Genomic DNA, 18492 nt, shown 5'->3' with positions numbered 1-18492 from the left:
CAAAGCTGCATTTGTCTCCAGGGCTCAGCTGGAAGATTTGAAGGAACATAACTATAGCCTGTAGGCTGTTGTGTGGGTGAAGGCCAGACTGAAACATCACACATCTACAATAACCTTTGTTCATATGGCACATTTGTGACGTTATTTATGTGAGTTCTTATGACTGGATTGGTGTATGCAATGTCTTTTTATCCTCTGAAAACCTTTCTGTCTTTCAGGAGGAGGGCCGGGGTCAAGGTTTCACTGAGGGCTCTTATCAGGGTCAGCAGCTGTTTCGTTGTGAAGATGAATGCGGTGTCTTCGTTGCACTGGATAAACTTGAGCTCTGGGAAGATGAGGAGCTGGAGGTGGATCGTGTGACGCTAGAGGATAATGACCCGGAAGTGGAAGGCGAAGTACCACCACTGGAGATCAACTCTCGAGTGTTGGTGCAGACACGGGACGGCCCGGAACGGGGCACTGTTATCTTCTGTGACTTACTGCCTGGCAACGAGAGTCTTGGATACTACGTTGGTGTTGATATGGTAAATTAATTAGACTGTTCAGATGGTGAATAACTGTTCTTAGCAGCAAAGTTTAATATAAGCGTTTGCATTAAGATATGAATTTTTTCAGGTAGATCAGATATTTTAGAAGGTGCTTTTTATGTGAAGTTTATTATTATTATTGTTATTATTATGAAAATACAAGGAAAACAAATTCTGGCTTATGCAATACATTTTGTCTGATAACCGATAAATTATATTATATTTTGTCTAAATAAATAAATAAATCAATCAATCAATCCCTGAAAGCTAAACTCAGTAATTTTAAATGTTACATGCTACAGGCATCACATTATGATGTACAGAAAATGGATATTCATTTTGATAAAGATTACATTTAACAGTTTTATTAATGTATTTGTGTGTTTTAAAGATTAACCTAAAAATTTGAGAAATTATTATGAACAAATAAATATCCACTGTCAACTGATGCAGACCGCCCCCCCAAAAAACAAACAAACAAACAAACAAACTGTAATGTCAGCCTATAAAAATATAAAATACATGATAAAATACGCCACCGTATGCCATACTGTACCGTACGCAAAAGTTTAGTGTTCGTAATAAAAGAAATTCCGGAAGCAATAATACTTTTATTCAGCAAGGACACATTAAATTGATGAAAAGCGACTGTAAACACATTTTTAATGTTACAAAAGATTTCTATTTCAAAATAATGCTGTTTTTTTTAAAGAATCTTGGAAAACAAATGTTTCCTGAGCACAAAATCAGCTAATTAGAATGATTCTGAAGGATCATGTGATACTGAAGACTGAAGTAAAGACGGCTGAGATCTCAGCTTTTTCATAACAAGAATAAATCAACATTTTAAAATAATTTACAATGAAAAAGTTATTTAAAAATCTAATAATATTTCACCATATAACTGTGTTATTATAATTTTGATAAACAAAATGCAGAGTATTAGAGACTTTATAACATAAAAAACGGATTGAATGGATTGAAGGAGAAATGTAGAGACAGCTCAGTTTGCTCTGTGTGACCACCATGATGGCGTAATGCCAAATGCTCACACAAGACACAACCAACACACGCCATTCCACTGTTCTCCTCTTTTCACCCTTTGTTTCTCTCTCTTCTGTTAAGCTCTTACTGCTCTTTCAGCAGAGCTCAGCTGGACTTGCTATCACTGAGATCTAAATAATGTGAATAGCATTTAGATTTTGAGGAGTTTTATTACTTTTAGTTTGCTATTGGTCTTTAATAATAGATTGCATAGATTAGATTTGATATGTTTGTGTCTATTTTGTAAGTTAAGTGCTGTATTTGAATAAGATTCGATGAAAAGTTTGTCTTTATTTGGTTGAGTAGATACATAAAATAGTATCAAGGAAAGGGCTATACATTAGAAATATAAATTAAAAAAGAAAACAGTGAAGATTGGCATGTGAAGGGTGTGGGTTTAGAGTCCAGATACATCAGTCATTCTGATGATAGTGTAGGTTGTGTAGTGCAGTCATTGGAGAATTACAGCTCTCAGTTAGTGAAATGGGTCCTGTCTGGGTCAGAAAAGGAACGCAGTTGAAGATAGAGACTGGCCAACTTTTGTTTGGAATGTGTTTACTTTGAGGCCGAAATTACAGTGTTGTAGATGTGAATGCTTATGAGATGATCTAGGTCAGGTGCAGTAATAGGGTGCTGTACCTCTCGCCCTCAGGACAATCCCATTGGAGACTGGGATGGGATTATCGACGGTAAACAGCTGTGTAATTTTGCTAGTCTTGAACACACCCGTCTCGTCCCGATCTGTGATGTGATGCCAGGTAAGGGTTCTCACTTCATACTTCTGTATTGGATTTTATTCTGGCTTTTAGCGTGGTTACTTACTGCCAGAAACCTGGTTTTAATTGTACAAAAGAATTTAAAAATCATAGGACAAGAACGTTTTTATGAAATATCAAATTAATTTAAAACGGAAAAAAAACATTCATTACATTTATTTAAAAATGTAGCCTATAGTTTATTAAATTGCTTTTCTATTGAGTTATTGTTTATAGATATAGATATTTCATTGTGTGTTTTAGACTTCAAGTCAGGGTGTAGGCTAAATATTTGTTGTCAGAAAGTGTGTGTGTGTGTGTGTGTGTGTGAGTCATGTTAACTCGCAGGAAACAGAAGCTCTTTTGTCTAAAGGTCTTGTTTTTGTGAGTGGAGTCTGTGGAGCCCTCTTTGTTCTCTCTATTTAATGATTTGTTTGTTTGTGTGCATGTGTATGTGTGTGGGCAAGATGTCTTGGTTGTTAATGTGTTAAAGCTACCACTCTTCCTTATTCAATCTGTGAAACTAAAGGGATATTTAACGCAGTTACCAGGGTATAGCCTGCTGCTCTATGTGTGATACTGTATGATGTATTACTGTTATACTGTAATATAATTATTATGCAAGTTGATATTCTGATCATATTTTTTTCATGCACATTTTACCAATTCAAAACCACATTAATCTTAATAACTACTATAAATGTTCACCTTATATTCAGGTGTGCATAATTATTAAGCAGGTTTTCCTTTTCAGTAAAAATGGGCCAAAAAAGAGATTTATCTTGCGGTAAAAAGTAAAAAAAAAAAATGAAATGCTCATGAGAAGAATGCAATCCCAATGCAATAGTAGAAATTACTAAATTAAGGTGTAACCAATGGACCGCAAAAAGCTCATTGGTTCAGCAGGGTCATAACAGACCACAAAGAAAATACACCTTAACTGAAAAAAAAGAAAAAAAAAAAGGAATTAAGGTGAAGAATTAGATGTGAAACTATCAGGAACCCTTTAGTCTCCAGTTGCCAACGGCAACCTATCTGGAGTCTCCAGAAGTACAATGTGTCAGGATCTCAGAGACATTGCTATGGTAAAGAATCCTGAAATATGACCCACACTTAATAAGAATCACAGGCTGAAGTGATGTGAAATATTTTTTTTTGACTTTTCGGGGGAGTTAAATCTCTTTTGGCACATTTTAAATGTAAAAGAAAACCTGCTTAACACCCGAATTTAACGCGTTTTTCACTTCCAGCTGTCCTTAACAGTTATATATCACTTATAAATGATTAAATACAAAATGAATAGTAGTTATTGGTGGTTTGGAATTGGTAAAATGTGCTTGGCATCAGTGTGCATCAAAAAATATGATCATAATATCAGATATGGCATAATAATTTATCAACAATATCAACGCAATATCAACAATATCAAGTTGCGCTGTATGTGGACATTTTTGGAATCAAACCGAAAGTTCAGATTATTACATTATTAATGTTATTGGATAAATCCAATAACTTTAAAAAATATATATATTTAAGTGAGAAAAATATCTCCTTTGTCCCATGTAAGGAAGATAATCTTATGGATTTTGAATGACATGATTAAATGTTGATAGAATATTGTGAGCAGTTTGTGTGTCTTTATTTGCTTACAGAATACTCCATGCAGGATCAGAGGCTGACCAAAGTCTTTGCCTGCAGGGGCGGTAGCGACAAACCTGGCAGCCAGAGCAAACCAAAGAGCAAAGGTAATTGTCCTGTTATATCTGAATGTAGTCTGTATGCTTTTACAACATAACATTTTTAGATGCTAATGAATTTTTTCAATTTGAGAACACATCAAAGACTAATACTAGCATAGCCAAAGTAAATAAAAAGATCTTAAGTAATTATTAAATATAAGTAAACAGTTATTCAGTCAAGAGCTGTGAGTGATTTTCTCTTTTTCTCACATCAAAAGCAAATAGAACCCATTATAATCACTGACGCTGTCTACACTGGATACAGTATGCAGATGCGCATTCAGTTTCTGACAAACTCCACGCACTTGAGTCTGTCGCCAACAGTAGAAATGTAAGAATGAGATAATTTTCACTTTGGTCTGCCGATTTTACCGGGCAATATGAGCCTGTCGCAGATATATCATTATCGGCGTATATGATGCAGATGTCCCGCCGATATGAACTTTTTTTTTACAGAACTTAGAACGTGGATAAAATGCTTGTAAATTGTTTAACTACATAGTTTGTCCAGCGGAGCGGCTCCATTGTTACTGGCAACCCCAGATTACTGTAGTGACACCAGACAACCCTTTCACTTCAGTAAAAGTAGGTCTTTTCTACAGATAAGGTGTAAGATGCGCACACATTAGCTTCCACTCAACTTACAAGGTATGAAACATGGCTAGCTAGCTAAGGTAGCAAAAGAGTATGATAAGCTCGTTGTGATAGTAGACGGGAACATTGTTTATTTACTTTATAGCGTTGCGTCTCAACACGTGACAACGTAGCGTTAAATCACCATTCAACAGACTCACACTGGTAACTAGTTAGCAACTTACCGTTAAGACACGCAATGCGTCAAAAGACAGTTGAAACCATTATAATCAGTGATGTTGTCTACACTTGATGCGGCGTGACGTGAGCGACAAACCTCCGACAGTAAACTTACGCCTCATTCTGTTTATGACTTACTGACGCGAAGGACAAATGCTTTGTAACGGGCGCTTTGCCACGTCCAGGGTAAACAGCTGTTGCGAAGCGAGCAACAACAGCCACATCTGGTGTAGACACAGTGTTAAAGCATATAACGCTACGTTACAACATCAAGCAATAAAATTTCAATCATTTATATAATCATAACATTTCATATAGGGCCATTTTGCATACTGAGTAGTTCCACGTTTAGTACATTTTTCTGACTTATTTAAAATAGTATTTAATTAAAAGTACTGTAAAGTACTGGTATTATTACTTTTACTTTAGTAAAAGATCTGAGTACTTCCTCCACTGGTAGAGACTAGAGGAATTAAGACTAATAATAGGAGATGATTGAAAAATGACATTTTTTATATATGTATTGATGTAAGTTATTTTTAATATAACGTGACTTAATAAAAAGACAAAGTCATTAGTGAAGATTCTGCAACAGTATTTATAATATAATATAGAATAGAACATGCAATGCAAACTAGTTTGGTTACAGCTCAGATGTATCATTCTCATTCTATCATTCACCCTGCCTCCATTACATATCTTTGTCACACAAGTGTTTGATCACCACATTTGAGTGGTCATTGCAAAAAATGTTTTTATATATTCTGTTTGTGTATACTGTATTCTATATACAGTAGCAGTCAAAAGTTTGTACACACGAATGGGAAAGTGTGTCCAAAGTTTTGACTGGTTCTGTTCTATAATATACATATAAATAATACTGCTACTGTATTATAATATACTCATAAATAATATCGGCCGATATATCGATATCAGGCTTTTTTTACTCCCTAATATCGGTATCGGCATCGGTCCCCAAAAATCATAATAGTGGCCGTTTACTGACAAGCCTTAAAGGAGTCGCCTCTATAAAACGGGATAATTTCAGACAGCGGGTCAGAATGAAGGTTGAAAATAATTTCTCTGCATATATATTTGTTTGTTTTGTGAGCAAAAATTAAACATTGTAAACATTATAAGTAAACCTAAAGAAACATTAAATTTTAAAAAATAATTTTAAAAAAATTAATTTTAAAAAATCCATGTCATGACCTCTTTAAGGAAATGGTGTTTTTGAGTTTTTTTATCCCTCTCTAGAACCATATTCTATTATCTTAACATGAACTGGATATGACATAAGCTTTGCTGAACACTGTATGACTCGCTTTGGAGTCTCTCTCTCTCTCTCTCTCTCTTTCTCTCTCTCTCACTCACTCACTCACTCACTCACTCACTCACTCACTCACTCACATTCACTCACTCACACTCACACACACACACACACACACACACACACACACACACACACACACACACACACACACACACACACACACACACACACACACACACACACACACACACTATTTACTGTCTATCTTCCTATCGTGACTCTTATTCAGGGTTAGGCCTGCAGCCTGGCAGCAGGAGCAAGTCTGAGTTTTATTATACACTAAATGGCAGCTCGGTCGATCACCCTGCCCAGTCCAAAGCCAAAAGCACATGGTACATAGATGAAGGTAATCAATAATCAGTACAAATGGAAGACTGCTGAGCTCTAATGATAAACATCTTAACAGCAAGGTGCCGTCCTTCAGATATCTCCCCTAAAATTAGAGCTCTCTTCACTTTAGGTTCCTTTAATAATCTTGTCATGAATAAGTCATCACATGTTAATCAATGCCTTTGAATACATCAGTTATAATTTTAAAAGCAACTTGCTGCTGAGATCTTTTATTGGGAGTCTGGTTCACTGTGACGTGAGTGGCATGCGACCTCATAGCATGACATCATTGATCAGCAAATTAACATCTCAGTTTTTCTGAATGTTCTGTACTACAGACATTTGTGCTTGCATTCATATTCAGTTTTCAACTAAATTTAGCTATAAGGCAATACAAAATTAATTAATTAAAAAAAGTTAAATTTAAATTAAGTATTTTTTAAAAAAATATTATTAGTATTTATTATTAGTATTTTAATTTATTTATATATAATTTTTTTTGTAAACTGCATTAATTTGTTAGTTGCAGCACATTATTATTTGTGACTAGTTTTATGTTTGTATGGTTTGTCAAAGCCTTTTATATTTGGTATTGCTGGTACAATCAAGCCATTGTGTAAATGTTTGTGATTTGTATGTGTGTATGTGTATTTGGCGTTGACCATATTGGGACATTGTATTCCTTATAACATTGCTTTCATCTGTGTAACTATTTCATATTTCATATCACACTATAATAACATGCACTATTGGAGGGTGTTGCAGGGGTGGCTTGTTATTGGTTATGGGTTTTATGTTGTGTTTGTGGCCTGTGCTGCTTTTGTTCTCCTTCACCAGGCTGTCTGTTCACCACAATTCTTATGCTTGATTCCTATAGTGACTTCTTCCTGCAACGCATAACAATGTTGACCAATATCTTCATATTTTATGTGTTGGTATGTGCTTCAGTGAGGAGAAAATAACCAGCACTGATCAGCTGTGAGAGGACATCATATTTTGGCTAAAATGTGGTTTAGTATACACTATATTACTGTTCAATAGTTTGGGTCAGTAAGATTTTTATTAAATGAAATTCACCCTTTTATTCTTCATCCTTTTATTCATAATTTTAAAGTATACTTTAAATGATCAAAAGACAGTAATGGCGTTTATAATGTGACAAATGTTTTCTATTTCAAAGAAACATTTCTTGTTATAAATGTTGAAAACCGTTGAAAACATAATACATTTTTCCAGTGTTTGATGAATTGAAAGTAAAAATGAACAGCTTATTTTTACATTCTATTCATCAAAGAATACAGATTTTTTTAATCATGCTTTCAACATTAATAATAATAAGAAATATCTATTGAGCACCAAATCATCATATTAGAATGATTTCTGGGGGATCATGTAACTGAAGACTTGAGTTATGATGCTGAAAATTCAGCTTTGCCATCACAGATTTAAAAAAAAAATTAAATTAGTAAACAATTGAATTATATTATTATTAATATTTATCAATATTACTAGTTACTATTACTGTTACTATTTACTGTATTTTATCAAATAAAAGCATTTAAGTGAGCATAACAGACTTCTTACAAAAATATTACCAAACTTATTTATTAATCTTTCCAACCTTAAAGGGGTCCTATTATGCTTTTAGTTACTGTGTAATGTTGCTGTTTGAGCAAGTTTACAAAGCTCAAAGTCCACTCCAAAGAGATATTTTATTTTACAGAATCCCTTTTCAAGAACTACAACCAACGACTTGTTTGGACTACAACATGATTTTTCCGGATCTTGTGAAGTCACAACGTTATTCATTTAAATAATCAGCGCCCACGGAATATGCAAAAAAAGGTCCTGGTTGAGCTGCATTAGAGAAGACAGTGTTGTCGCTATGTCAAAGAGACACAGTTTTTTCCACAACGTTCCTAAAGGCGGTCGTACACTGTGCAAGTTCGGACCTTTGGGAGGTCTTGAGATATTGCACACGTTACGAGTCAGTTAACCTGATAATCGCATCAAAGCAGCTGGTACACCACACGTCTGTGCTGCACGGTGAGCCGGCGGCAATCGAATGAACTTTCGCGCTAAACACAGAGACTGGAGCTTTCAATGTTGCTGCTATAGCTTCAGATAGAAAAAAGAAAAAAAAAAGGATTTGATTGCAAATGATTTGTTGAAAAGCAGAGTACAGCAGCCATTCCTTTCAACAGAAACAACTAGGGAGAGATAAAGAGTGTGTGTGTGTGTGTGTGTGTGTGTGTGTGTGTGCACACGCTGTATGGTTGCAGCCAGTGAGCTATAGCCTAACAAAATTAATCAATGTAGCCTATATGGCGTGGTTGTGTATGATTTGGCAATAGGGGACAGCCTGTAGACAGAAAAAAATGAGTGAAAAAAAATCGCCTGTGAGCTCGCACAACAGCAAAAATCGCACCAGCTTAAGGCTGACGAACTTAGAGTGCTTAATTTACTTTAAACACTGTTCCTAAAAATTATAGTCCCAGCGTTTATCAGGGCGCTGCACATTTAATGGAGAACAGCTTGTTTCTTTTTTTAAGCTCTTGCTTTTGTAAGACGGTTCACCGTCTTTCCTTAGGAAAATTAACCATGGTTTTGTGATCGATTACTGTTTGTATTAGTTTTCCGACAAATATCACAATTAAATGGTGAATAACATCCTATCTATAATTTATAATAAAAAATGATAATAAAAAATACCACTCTGACACCTGTGAAATCCGTGCTTGTAAAGTCTGTGCATGAAATCCGTTCTGCACGATCCTCTTGTTCGTTAACATTGCCAGGATCTGAATCAGTCTCGGATTGGTTTAAATTTTAAACTTTAAAATTACATTCATATTTACAATAGAGAAGAAATCGCAGTTATGGAGAGACGCTAACACACGCTAAGTGCTGCCAATCACAACACACTGGGCCAGCTAACCAATCACCGCACATTTCATATTTCGAAAGGAGGGGTTTTATCGAAATCAGCGTGTTCGAGCCAGACTGGGGAGAGAGGCTGTAATAATTTAAAATATGTGAAAAATAATGTTTTTTTTGAACAATCAAGCATGAAAACGTATTATGCCCTTTTACGAAGCCTTGATTAGTTGATTTAGAATATGACCCATTTAAACTTTTGAACGGCAGTGTATAAATGTAAATCTCCGTAATGACAGATAACTGTTTCATTTAAGCCATTTGAACCATTTATTGTAATTTCATAACATTAGCTGTGATGTCATCTGATGGTTTATATTGATTGATCAGTTCCTGGTCCTTCACACTGATGCATTTTCTGGTTATTATGACCTCTTGGTACAGACTCTCATTTCTTTGGCTTTGTTTCTTGATAGTCGGTGAGGACCCGGCCAAATCCCTGACGGACATGCCCCCAGACTTCAACCCAAGCTCGTCCCCCTCTCGAGCTCCACCCACAACCCCTTCGGTGTCCATTGATAACAAGTTCCACTCCCTGCCCTTCAGCTTGAGCCGCAAAGTTGGCCCCAATGGGAGCATGAGCCACGGCCCCCTCTCCCTGTCTGCTGGCTCAGTGATGGGAGAGCAGCAGGAGGTCCTGCCACCTGCTACCACGCCTGTCCAGAGGCCTCCATCACCACCACAAAGCCAGCCAGGGTTAGAGGTCGGGTCAATGGTGGAGGTCAAAGAGAACCCACCGCTGTGTGGGGTCATCCGTTGGGTTGGTCTACCTCCAGGACTACAAGAGCCACTAGCTGGTCTAGAGCTGGTCAGTAGATTCATGCATGTTTGGTGTACTGTAACATTATTATGAAGTGAATATAAAAACACTAGCATTCAAACGTTTTGGGTCAATTTGATTTTTTTTTTTCTGAAGAGATTAATACGTTGCAAGGATGCATTAAATCTCTGTTCAACATTGATAATAATAAGACATTTTTGTTCAGCAGCAATTCAGCATGTTAGAATGATTTCTGAGTGATCATGTGACACTGAAAACTGGAGATATGGCTCACAGGAATCAATAACAATAAATTATAATTTTAAATATATTAAAATATAAAACAGTTATTTTAAATTGTAATAATGTTTCACAATATTATCGTTTTAATTGTATTTTTGATCAAATGAATGCATTCTTGCTGAGCATATTTCCCAAAAGATTTATTTCCCAAAAGATAAAAAATTCTTACCAATCCCAAATTGTTGAAAGGTAGTGTATATTAGTGTATTTACATTTGCTATATTATAAACTGTTTGTTTCTAATGTGTGTGTTTAGGAGGAGGAGTGTGTGGGCTGCACTGATGGCACATTTAAAGGGATTCGTTATTTCACGTGTCCACCAAAGAAAGCTCTGTTTGTCAAACTGAAGTGTTGCAGGCCAGACTCACGATTCCCATCCTTACATCATTCACCCAACCCCATAGAACGATGCAACTCCATAGGTAATAAACACACTTCAAGTGTCATAGATGTGTCAGTGCACACGGTTATGATAAGCCTACAGTATTGTTTACTTTTACATGAATCATTTAGCAGACGCTTTTATCCAAAGGAATATCCAACAATAGGGCAACTATATGTAAGTGCTGTGACTAATCCCAGTTAGTCTAGCACAGTTTTTTTTTTTTTAACAAATAAAAAATAGATGTACAGAATAGTATAGTAAGTGTTAGTAGTTATTGGTCAAGTATTGACGAAATAGATGATGGTCTTCCTTAGATGACGGACACATCTTTAGCCATTGAGGTCATTCCACCAGCAGGGAACACTCCAGGTAAAGATCAGTGAAAGTGATTTTGTGCCTCTTTGGGATGGCACCACAAGACACCGTTTACTTACAGAACGCAAGCTTCCGGGGGGCACATACGTCTGAAGTGCTGAGATTAGGTACAGGGGTGCAGAGCCAGTGGTCGTTTTATAGGCAAATGACAGTGCCTTGAATTTGATGTTAGCGGCTATAGGTAACCTGTGCAAATTGATGAGGAGAGGTGTGACGTACAGTACACTCTCTTCGGCTTGTTAAAGATCACTCTTGCTGCAGCATTCTGGATCAGGTGCAGAGATTTGACAGTGCATGCTGGAAGGCCTGCTAAGAGAGCATTACATTAGTCCCGCCGTCTGGATCGAACAAGAGCTTGGACAAGGAGTTGTCGCGTGCTCCGATAAGAAGGGCCTGATCTAGAGCAGATATTGCACATCTAGCACATTATTGAGAGCACAAGCCCTTAAAAGTATACTCTATTGACCCTGAGCATGGTTAGACGTATTTGGCACTTGCACACTACCGAGTGGACCTTTGTGTTTGAGCGCTAAAACTATTTGCTGATGATGAGAATTACATTACGAAGACTTTGCGGGCTGGAGCCGAATGCAGACAAGTAACAAATACTTTTGACTTAACAGTGAATGAACCAGCATTCCAGAGGGTTTAAAAGCAGTATTTTTATTAAAGGAATGTTTATTTTTGTTATGCGTACAGTTCTTTTGTGCGAATATTTTTACTTACCGGTTGTGTGTGGGTGAAGTTTGCATTGAAGATTAAAGTGGTTCACTGATAGGTGTATACCACATCCTTTTCTGGTATCTTTTGTGAATCATGCATAAGCTTACTTCTCCATGACAAAAACAATTTGAATAAAACTTTGCACAGATAAGAGTAGTGATTCTGTCACTTTTTTATGTTAACATGTACAATAAAACTGTTTTGTGACTACTATTCTCTGAAAATAGCATGTTTTTATATTTTGTTTTGTTAAATTTGTTAACTGAAAGTTGAAGTTGACATTTGTGGTATATGTAGTAATTAACTTTATGCCACAAATGCTGTCAGTAGAGCTTAACATGTATTGATGTCAAACCATTTTTTTAAAGTACTTGATTGATTTGACTCATCAGTATGTTTTGCTGCAGCTTTTGGGGGTTATCTGAGTGAAGTGGTTAATGAGAACACTCCTCCTCGGACGGAGAATGACGGTTTGGAGGTTATGGTGGGGAAGAAGAAAGGAATTCAAGGACATTATAACTCCTGCTATCTGGACTCTACGCTGTTCTGGTGAACACACACACACACACACACACACACATTAATTTAGCTATACCTGTGAAGACCTCCATAGACGTAATGGTTTTTATACTGTACACACTTTATATTCTGTCCCCTTACACACACACACACACACACACACACATTTTATTATGTTTATTAATCAGTTTTCCTTGTGAGGACCAGCAAAAAGTCCTCGGAAAGTAGGGATTCTCAAGTTTTACACACACACACACACACACACACACACACACACACACACACACACACACACACACACACACACACACACACACACACACACACACACACGTAGTCCAATGAGTGCATTCATAACATTTACGGTGTAATGGTTTTTATACTGAGCTAATGACATTTCCTAGCCCCTAACCCTAGACCTACCCTAAAAAACTTTCTGCATTTTTACGTTTTTAATAAATAATTATTTAGAATGTTTATTTAGCTTTTTGAATTACGAGGACATCGACATGTCCTTATAATGTTGGGGCTGTGGCCTGAAACCTGAATACACACTACAATATAAGGATGGTCCTCATAATGTAGGTCAAATCATTACACTACACACACACACACACACACACACACACACACACACACACACACACACACACACACACACACACACACACACACACACACACACACACACACACACACACTGACTTACACACAAGTGTTTAATATCTTTGTATCTCCATGATATCTACACAGAGACTTAAAAGTATATACCTTACACATTACATATTACATTTGACATGCAATGCATAGAAGATGCTTAACAGATTATAAACTAATATTTAATGTTACATTTGTAAATATGTATTTTTCTGTCTATCTCTGTATGTCAGTTTATTCTCTTTTAGTTCTGTGTTGGATACAGTACTCTTAAGGCCAAGATCCAAGACTGATGTAGAATATTACAAAGAGACTCAAGAGTTACTGCGCACAGAGATAGTCAATCCACTACGAATGTGAGTGAAACACAGTTTATTACCACACATTATTTGGCTGCTTTATCTCTCTTAGCCAATATAATATTGTGCATCTAAATATTCATCCAAATTCTCTTTTACCTTATTCTCTTTGATGGGCCTGGTTATAATCTTTTATTAATCTATGTTCATCTGTATTTTTTAGACATGGCTACGTATGCGCCACTAAAATCATGAAACTTAGGAGGATATTGGAGAAAGTGGAGGCGGCATCAGGATTCACTTCAGAAGAGAAGGGTGAGAAAAGTCTCATGTTTCATGTCACTGTATTAGAAATGTATCGATACTGCCCTCTGCAGGTGCAAACAGAAAATGATTTTCACTATAAAAATTTCATTTTGAGCATCTGCAATATTGAGGAACAGCACAAATAGAGAATTCATTATTAGTTTTATCCACATGATTTTTTACAGGAAATGTTGATTCTACATTGTATTGTTTGGAAAACAGTACTCTATACTATGAAATATGAAGAACAAATTTAGTCAGTTACACAATACGACTGCAAAACTATATCAGACCTGTCATAATATTGTTATGTGAGATCTTGTTCTTAAGGTGATGATACACAGGGCAACATTTTGAGCAATCTTGCCGGGCAATCTTGCAGAGTGATAGTTGCTTGGGCACTTTCCCATTGAAAATGGGCAATACATTCTATCTGGATAATTTAGATCGGTCGTGGACCCTGTGTCTCATTTGGTTGCCCGTTGACGGCAACATTGCCCAGCAACATTGCTCAAAAAGTTGCCCTGTGTATCATCACCTTTAGACGTTAAACATACTATAGTAGCCCCTCAAAAACTGTTATTATTATACCAAGTGGTTTGGGAATGTATTTTTCCCATTTACTTTTATTTTGAGTACATCCTGCTGTTTTTGGGAACATTGTGCTGCCACACTGAAACACATGTGTCCACTTTGTGCTTTTATAAAGCTATCACACACAGCCCTGTTATGACACACAGAACATTACATTCTTTGTACAACCAGAGCAAAAAAAAAAAAAAAACTGTTACAGATAAAGTAATTAATTATAAGGATACTACTTTTTTTGGGGTTTTCAAAACCTAGTTCATCAAAACACACATGATCTATACCACCAAATATGTATTAAATGGTAAATATTCATTTTACTGTATGTTTAAATTATGTGGGACCCCAATGGGATATATATTAAACACCTAGAAAAAAAAATACATTTCTTTTATTAAGGTCTGTGTATTAACTACAAATTAATTAATAAACAAATTAATAGAAGAATTGTTTCAAGTTATTTTGCATTTTGATTTGTATGGTGTGAATTGAAATAAGTTATTATCCCTGTTCAGATCCCGAGGAGTTCCTCAACATCCTGTTTCATCACATCCTGAGAGTCGACCCTCTTCTCAAACTTCGGTGCGCCTCTCACACACCCTTCATCTCCATGCTAGAATCAGCATATTTGGGAACTCAACAAAGCTACTATTTAAAATTTGTGTTTTTTATCTTTTATCTTATCTTTTGCAGGTCTGCAGGGCAGAAGGTTCAGGACTGTTACTTCTATCAAATCTTTATGGACAAGAAAGATAAAGTTATGGTGCCAACCAGCCAGCAACTTCTGGAGTGGTCCTTCATCAACAGTGATCTCAAATTTGCAGAGGTATATGTACACAAGGGATGCTCTGTATCATTGATAACCATATACAGTCAAATCAAAAATTATTCAGACACCAGATATCATTTCTGATATTTTTTTACTAGTGGGTGCAGGATACTATAGTTCATTTACAGTATGTACTGTAAGTGAGGATAGCAAAATAAAGTAAACTGTGACATAGTATACCCAACATTTCTTCCTACAGTGGACTACCAGTAAAATTTAAAGACATTTGGGACCAAACATTATTCAGACACTTTGACCTGACCATGTTTTGCAAGTTTTTTTCTTTAATTGCTAATGCGACCTTTTGATACCACAGACTGAACAAAATTAAGCATTGCTTGGGAATTGGTGGAACTAAATTGGTATTTTCTAATTGTGTACTCAAATTTAACACATGACAGTTGACAGCTATTCAATCTAATTCATTTGTGAGACAGTCTAACAGAAGGATGGCCAAAACCAGTGAAATATCAACTGATTTGATAACTCTGAGTTCTTGTCAGATTTTATTACCATTTTCGAAACTATAGCGAATAAAATGTGATAATCTGAGAACTGTTGAAGGGGTCTGAATAAATTTTGGTTTGACTGTAGTTAGTGGAGAGGACACTTTTACTTCCATATTTTATTGTTCTTTATAATATCTTAATAAAAATCATTTACATTTTTTAATATATAAACTCACTTAAAAGATTTGAGGTCAGTAAAATGTATAAAATGTTTTTGAAAGAACTTTCTTATGCTCACAAAGGATGCATTTATTGGATCAAAAATACAGTAAAAACAATATTTTGAAAGTTTTCTATTTGAGTATATTTTAAAGTGTACTTTTTAAAGTGTAAGAGTAATTGTTAAATCAATTTGAGGTACTATTTCTGAACTTTTACATTAATACTGCACATTATATGACTACTACTACTACTATTATTATTATTATTATTATTATTATTATTTTATAAATTAGATGTTGAAGTTCTCCAAATAAGTACATAAAACAATCACAAAATCAAAAGAGAAAGATGCATTCAGAGGAGAATTTACACATCTAAATATTGTTGCTTAGGACAAATGAAGGGGACTGTCATGTTATTCTCTGTTTGTTTCTGTCCAGGCCCCTTCTTGCCTTATAATTCAGATGCCTCGCTTTGGGAAGGACTTTAAGATGTTTAATAAGATCTTCCCTTCTTTGGAGCTTGACATCACAGATCTATTAGATGACAGTGAGTCAGTTCCATAACTGAATGGATTGCAGTTATTTGAATAAAATTCCACATACCAAAGTAATGAATCTGTGTTTGAGATAAAGAACTCATTTTATAGTAATGCGTTTTCAGTATTTAAAGGAAAATGGTATAACAAATGTTTCTGTCAGCCCCTAGAGAATGTCGAATCTGTGGTTGTTTGGCTCTTTACGAGTGCAGAGAGTGCTACGAAGATTGTGACATCACACCAGGAAAGATAAAGCAGTTCTGTGAAAAGTGCAATACACAGGTAGGACACACACACACACACACACACACACACACACACACACACACACACACACACACACACACACACACACACACATGCACACACATGCACATTTAAGCAAAAAGGTGCTCTTCTGGCTCTCATCGTGTCTGCAATACCTTTGATATCCACTAGATGGAGGCTTTTCCAAATAAATCATTGTTCAAATGCATTAATTTAGCTATACCTGTGAAGACCTCCATAGACGTAATGGTTTTTATACTGTACACACTTTATATTCTGTCCCCTTACACACACACACACACATTTTATTATGTTTATTAATCAGTTTTCCTTGTGAGGACCAGCAAAAAGTCCTCGGAAAGTAGGGATTCTCAAGTTTTACACACACACACACACACAGTTCAGACGACAATAACAGTTCCTTACAGTGATTGAACATAGATTAGTGTGCATATTTGTGTGTATCTGATTTTCCCAAATATTTGACACTGAATATGTGTTCACTTCCTGGACTTTTAGGTACATCTGCACCCACGGCGTAAGTCTCATCGGTATGTTAAGTTATCTGTCCCTAAAGAGCTGCAGGAGTCAGTGTGGAGGCAGGGATCTTACCCTCACCAGCAGATGGAGCTGTTTGCCGTGCTCTGCATTGAGACAAGCCACTATGTCGCCTTTGTCAAATACGGATCCGCAGACTCGGCCTGGCTCTTCTTCGATAGTATGGCTGACCGCGACGGTACAGAGGACTTATAAACCTTTTTTGTGTTATTGTTTTTTGATTTCATTTGAACTTTGAATGACGCACCATTCTTACCTTTTATTGAATTTACTGTGGCTAACTGTTTTTTCTTCTGCTTTTTTTCTAACTAATTTTCTCTGTTTGTGGTGGCAGGTGGTCAGAACGGGTTTAACATCCCACAGGTGTCTCCGTGCCCAGAAGTAGGGGCCTACCTGAAGATGACCCCAGAGGAACTCCACGCGCTGGACCCCAAGAACATCCAGGGCTATGCACGCAGACTTCTCTGTGACGCCTATATGTGCATGTACCAGAGTCCTACCATGAGCCTCTATAAATAGAGAGGGAGAAATAAAGACGGACGGAAAGGTAGGAAAGAAAATGGCCGAGAAGGAGAGAGATTATGGAACGAGGGAACAAAGGGGCTGTGGTGAAGAGAGAATGAGGAAGAAAAAAAAAAGAAGAAAAGTGCCCAAGAAGACGCACTCAAGATTGATTATCCCATGTCCAGTTGCCTCATCCTCTCTTCTGCATCTCTGTACATACCGCAGGGTAAATACGGCCATATGAGCGAAGGCGAGATCAAGACAATGAAGGAAAAAGCCTATTTGCACTGTGTGGGAGTATATGTGTTTGTGTGTTTGTTGAAGTGTTGTTGTTTTCTCTGATTTGTGCCGTCTTTGACTGAGCTCAACTCTTGAGAGTTCGGAGTGGCGTTTTTGCTACATGGAGAGAATTTCCAGCAAAATGCAGACACTCACTCACCTGATGGCTTAACATTCTCCACCTTCCGCCAGAACTGACCCCTCCAAACGGCGACATACTCTACCACTGTAAATGAAGCCTGGGATGAAGGACCAAAACGAGATGTTTCCCTTCCGTCTGAATGCTTCCACTCATCAACGACCCATTTTAATGCACTGCAGCATCCAGCATTAATCATAGTTCAGACGGACTGTGTGTAGTCCCTGTTTTTTGCCTTTATATTTTGCTGTGAAGTCTTTGTCAGGTGTGTTCACATACATAAAGCCCTCGACTGCCATGCACTGGTCCGACGA

The 18492-nt window shown here is 36.6% G+C and overlaps 1 protein-coding gene across 2 annotated transcripts in view; it reads left to right on the top strand.

Annotated features, from left to right (window-relative positions):
- Positions 1 to 17915, top strand: part of cyld (cylindromatosis (turban tumor syndrome)) — a 31104-nt gene extending 13189 nt beyond the window's left edge. Inside the window, exons 3-17 of one of the 2 annotated variants that reach the window (XM_077228959.1) lie at positions 219 to 524; positions 2224 to 2329; positions 3979 to 4071; positions 6441 to 6557; positions 9895 to 10286; positions 10798 to 10963; positions 12432 to 12573; positions 13434 to 13556; positions 13723 to 13814; positions 14909 to 14975; positions 15087 to 15219; positions 16334 to 16442; positions 16595 to 16713; positions 17218 to 17434; positions 17591 to 17915. In XM_077228959.1, coding sequence (XP_077085074.1) covers positions 219 to 524; positions 2224 to 2329; positions 3979 to 4071; positions 6441 to 6557; positions 9895 to 10286; positions 10798 to 10963; positions 12432 to 12573; positions 13434 to 13556; positions 13723 to 13814; positions 14909 to 14975; positions 15087 to 15219; positions 16334 to 16442; positions 16595 to 16713; positions 17218 to 17434; positions 17591 to 17775 — 2367 coding nt within the window. In that variant the 3' untranslated portion in view covers positions 17776 to 17915. The remainder of the gene's footprint in view (positions 1 to 218; positions 525 to 2223; positions 2330 to 3978; positions 4072 to 6440; positions 6558 to 9894; positions 10287 to 10797; positions 10964 to 12431; positions 12574 to 13433; positions 13557 to 13722; positions 13815 to 14908; positions 14976 to 15086; positions 15220 to 16333; positions 16443 to 16594; positions 16714 to 17217; positions 17435 to 17590) is intronic. The other variant, XM_077228960.1, reaches the window with a different exon arrangement.
- The last annotated feature ends 577 nt before the right edge of the window (positions 17916 to 18492 follow it).

This window comes from Siphateles boraxobius, unplaced genomic scaffold (genome assembly GCF_051911475.1).
Source record: "Siphateles boraxobius isolate OS27281-9 unplaced genomic scaffold, OSU_SipBor_1 130, whole genome shotgun sequence".
NCBI classification, from domain to species: domain Eukaryota; kingdom Metazoa; phylum Chordata; class Actinopteri; order Cypriniformes; family Leuciscidae; genus Siphateles; species Siphateles boraxobius.
Note: the sequence above shows the minus strand (reverse complement) of the source record. Positions and strands in the feature narration are given on the sequence as shown.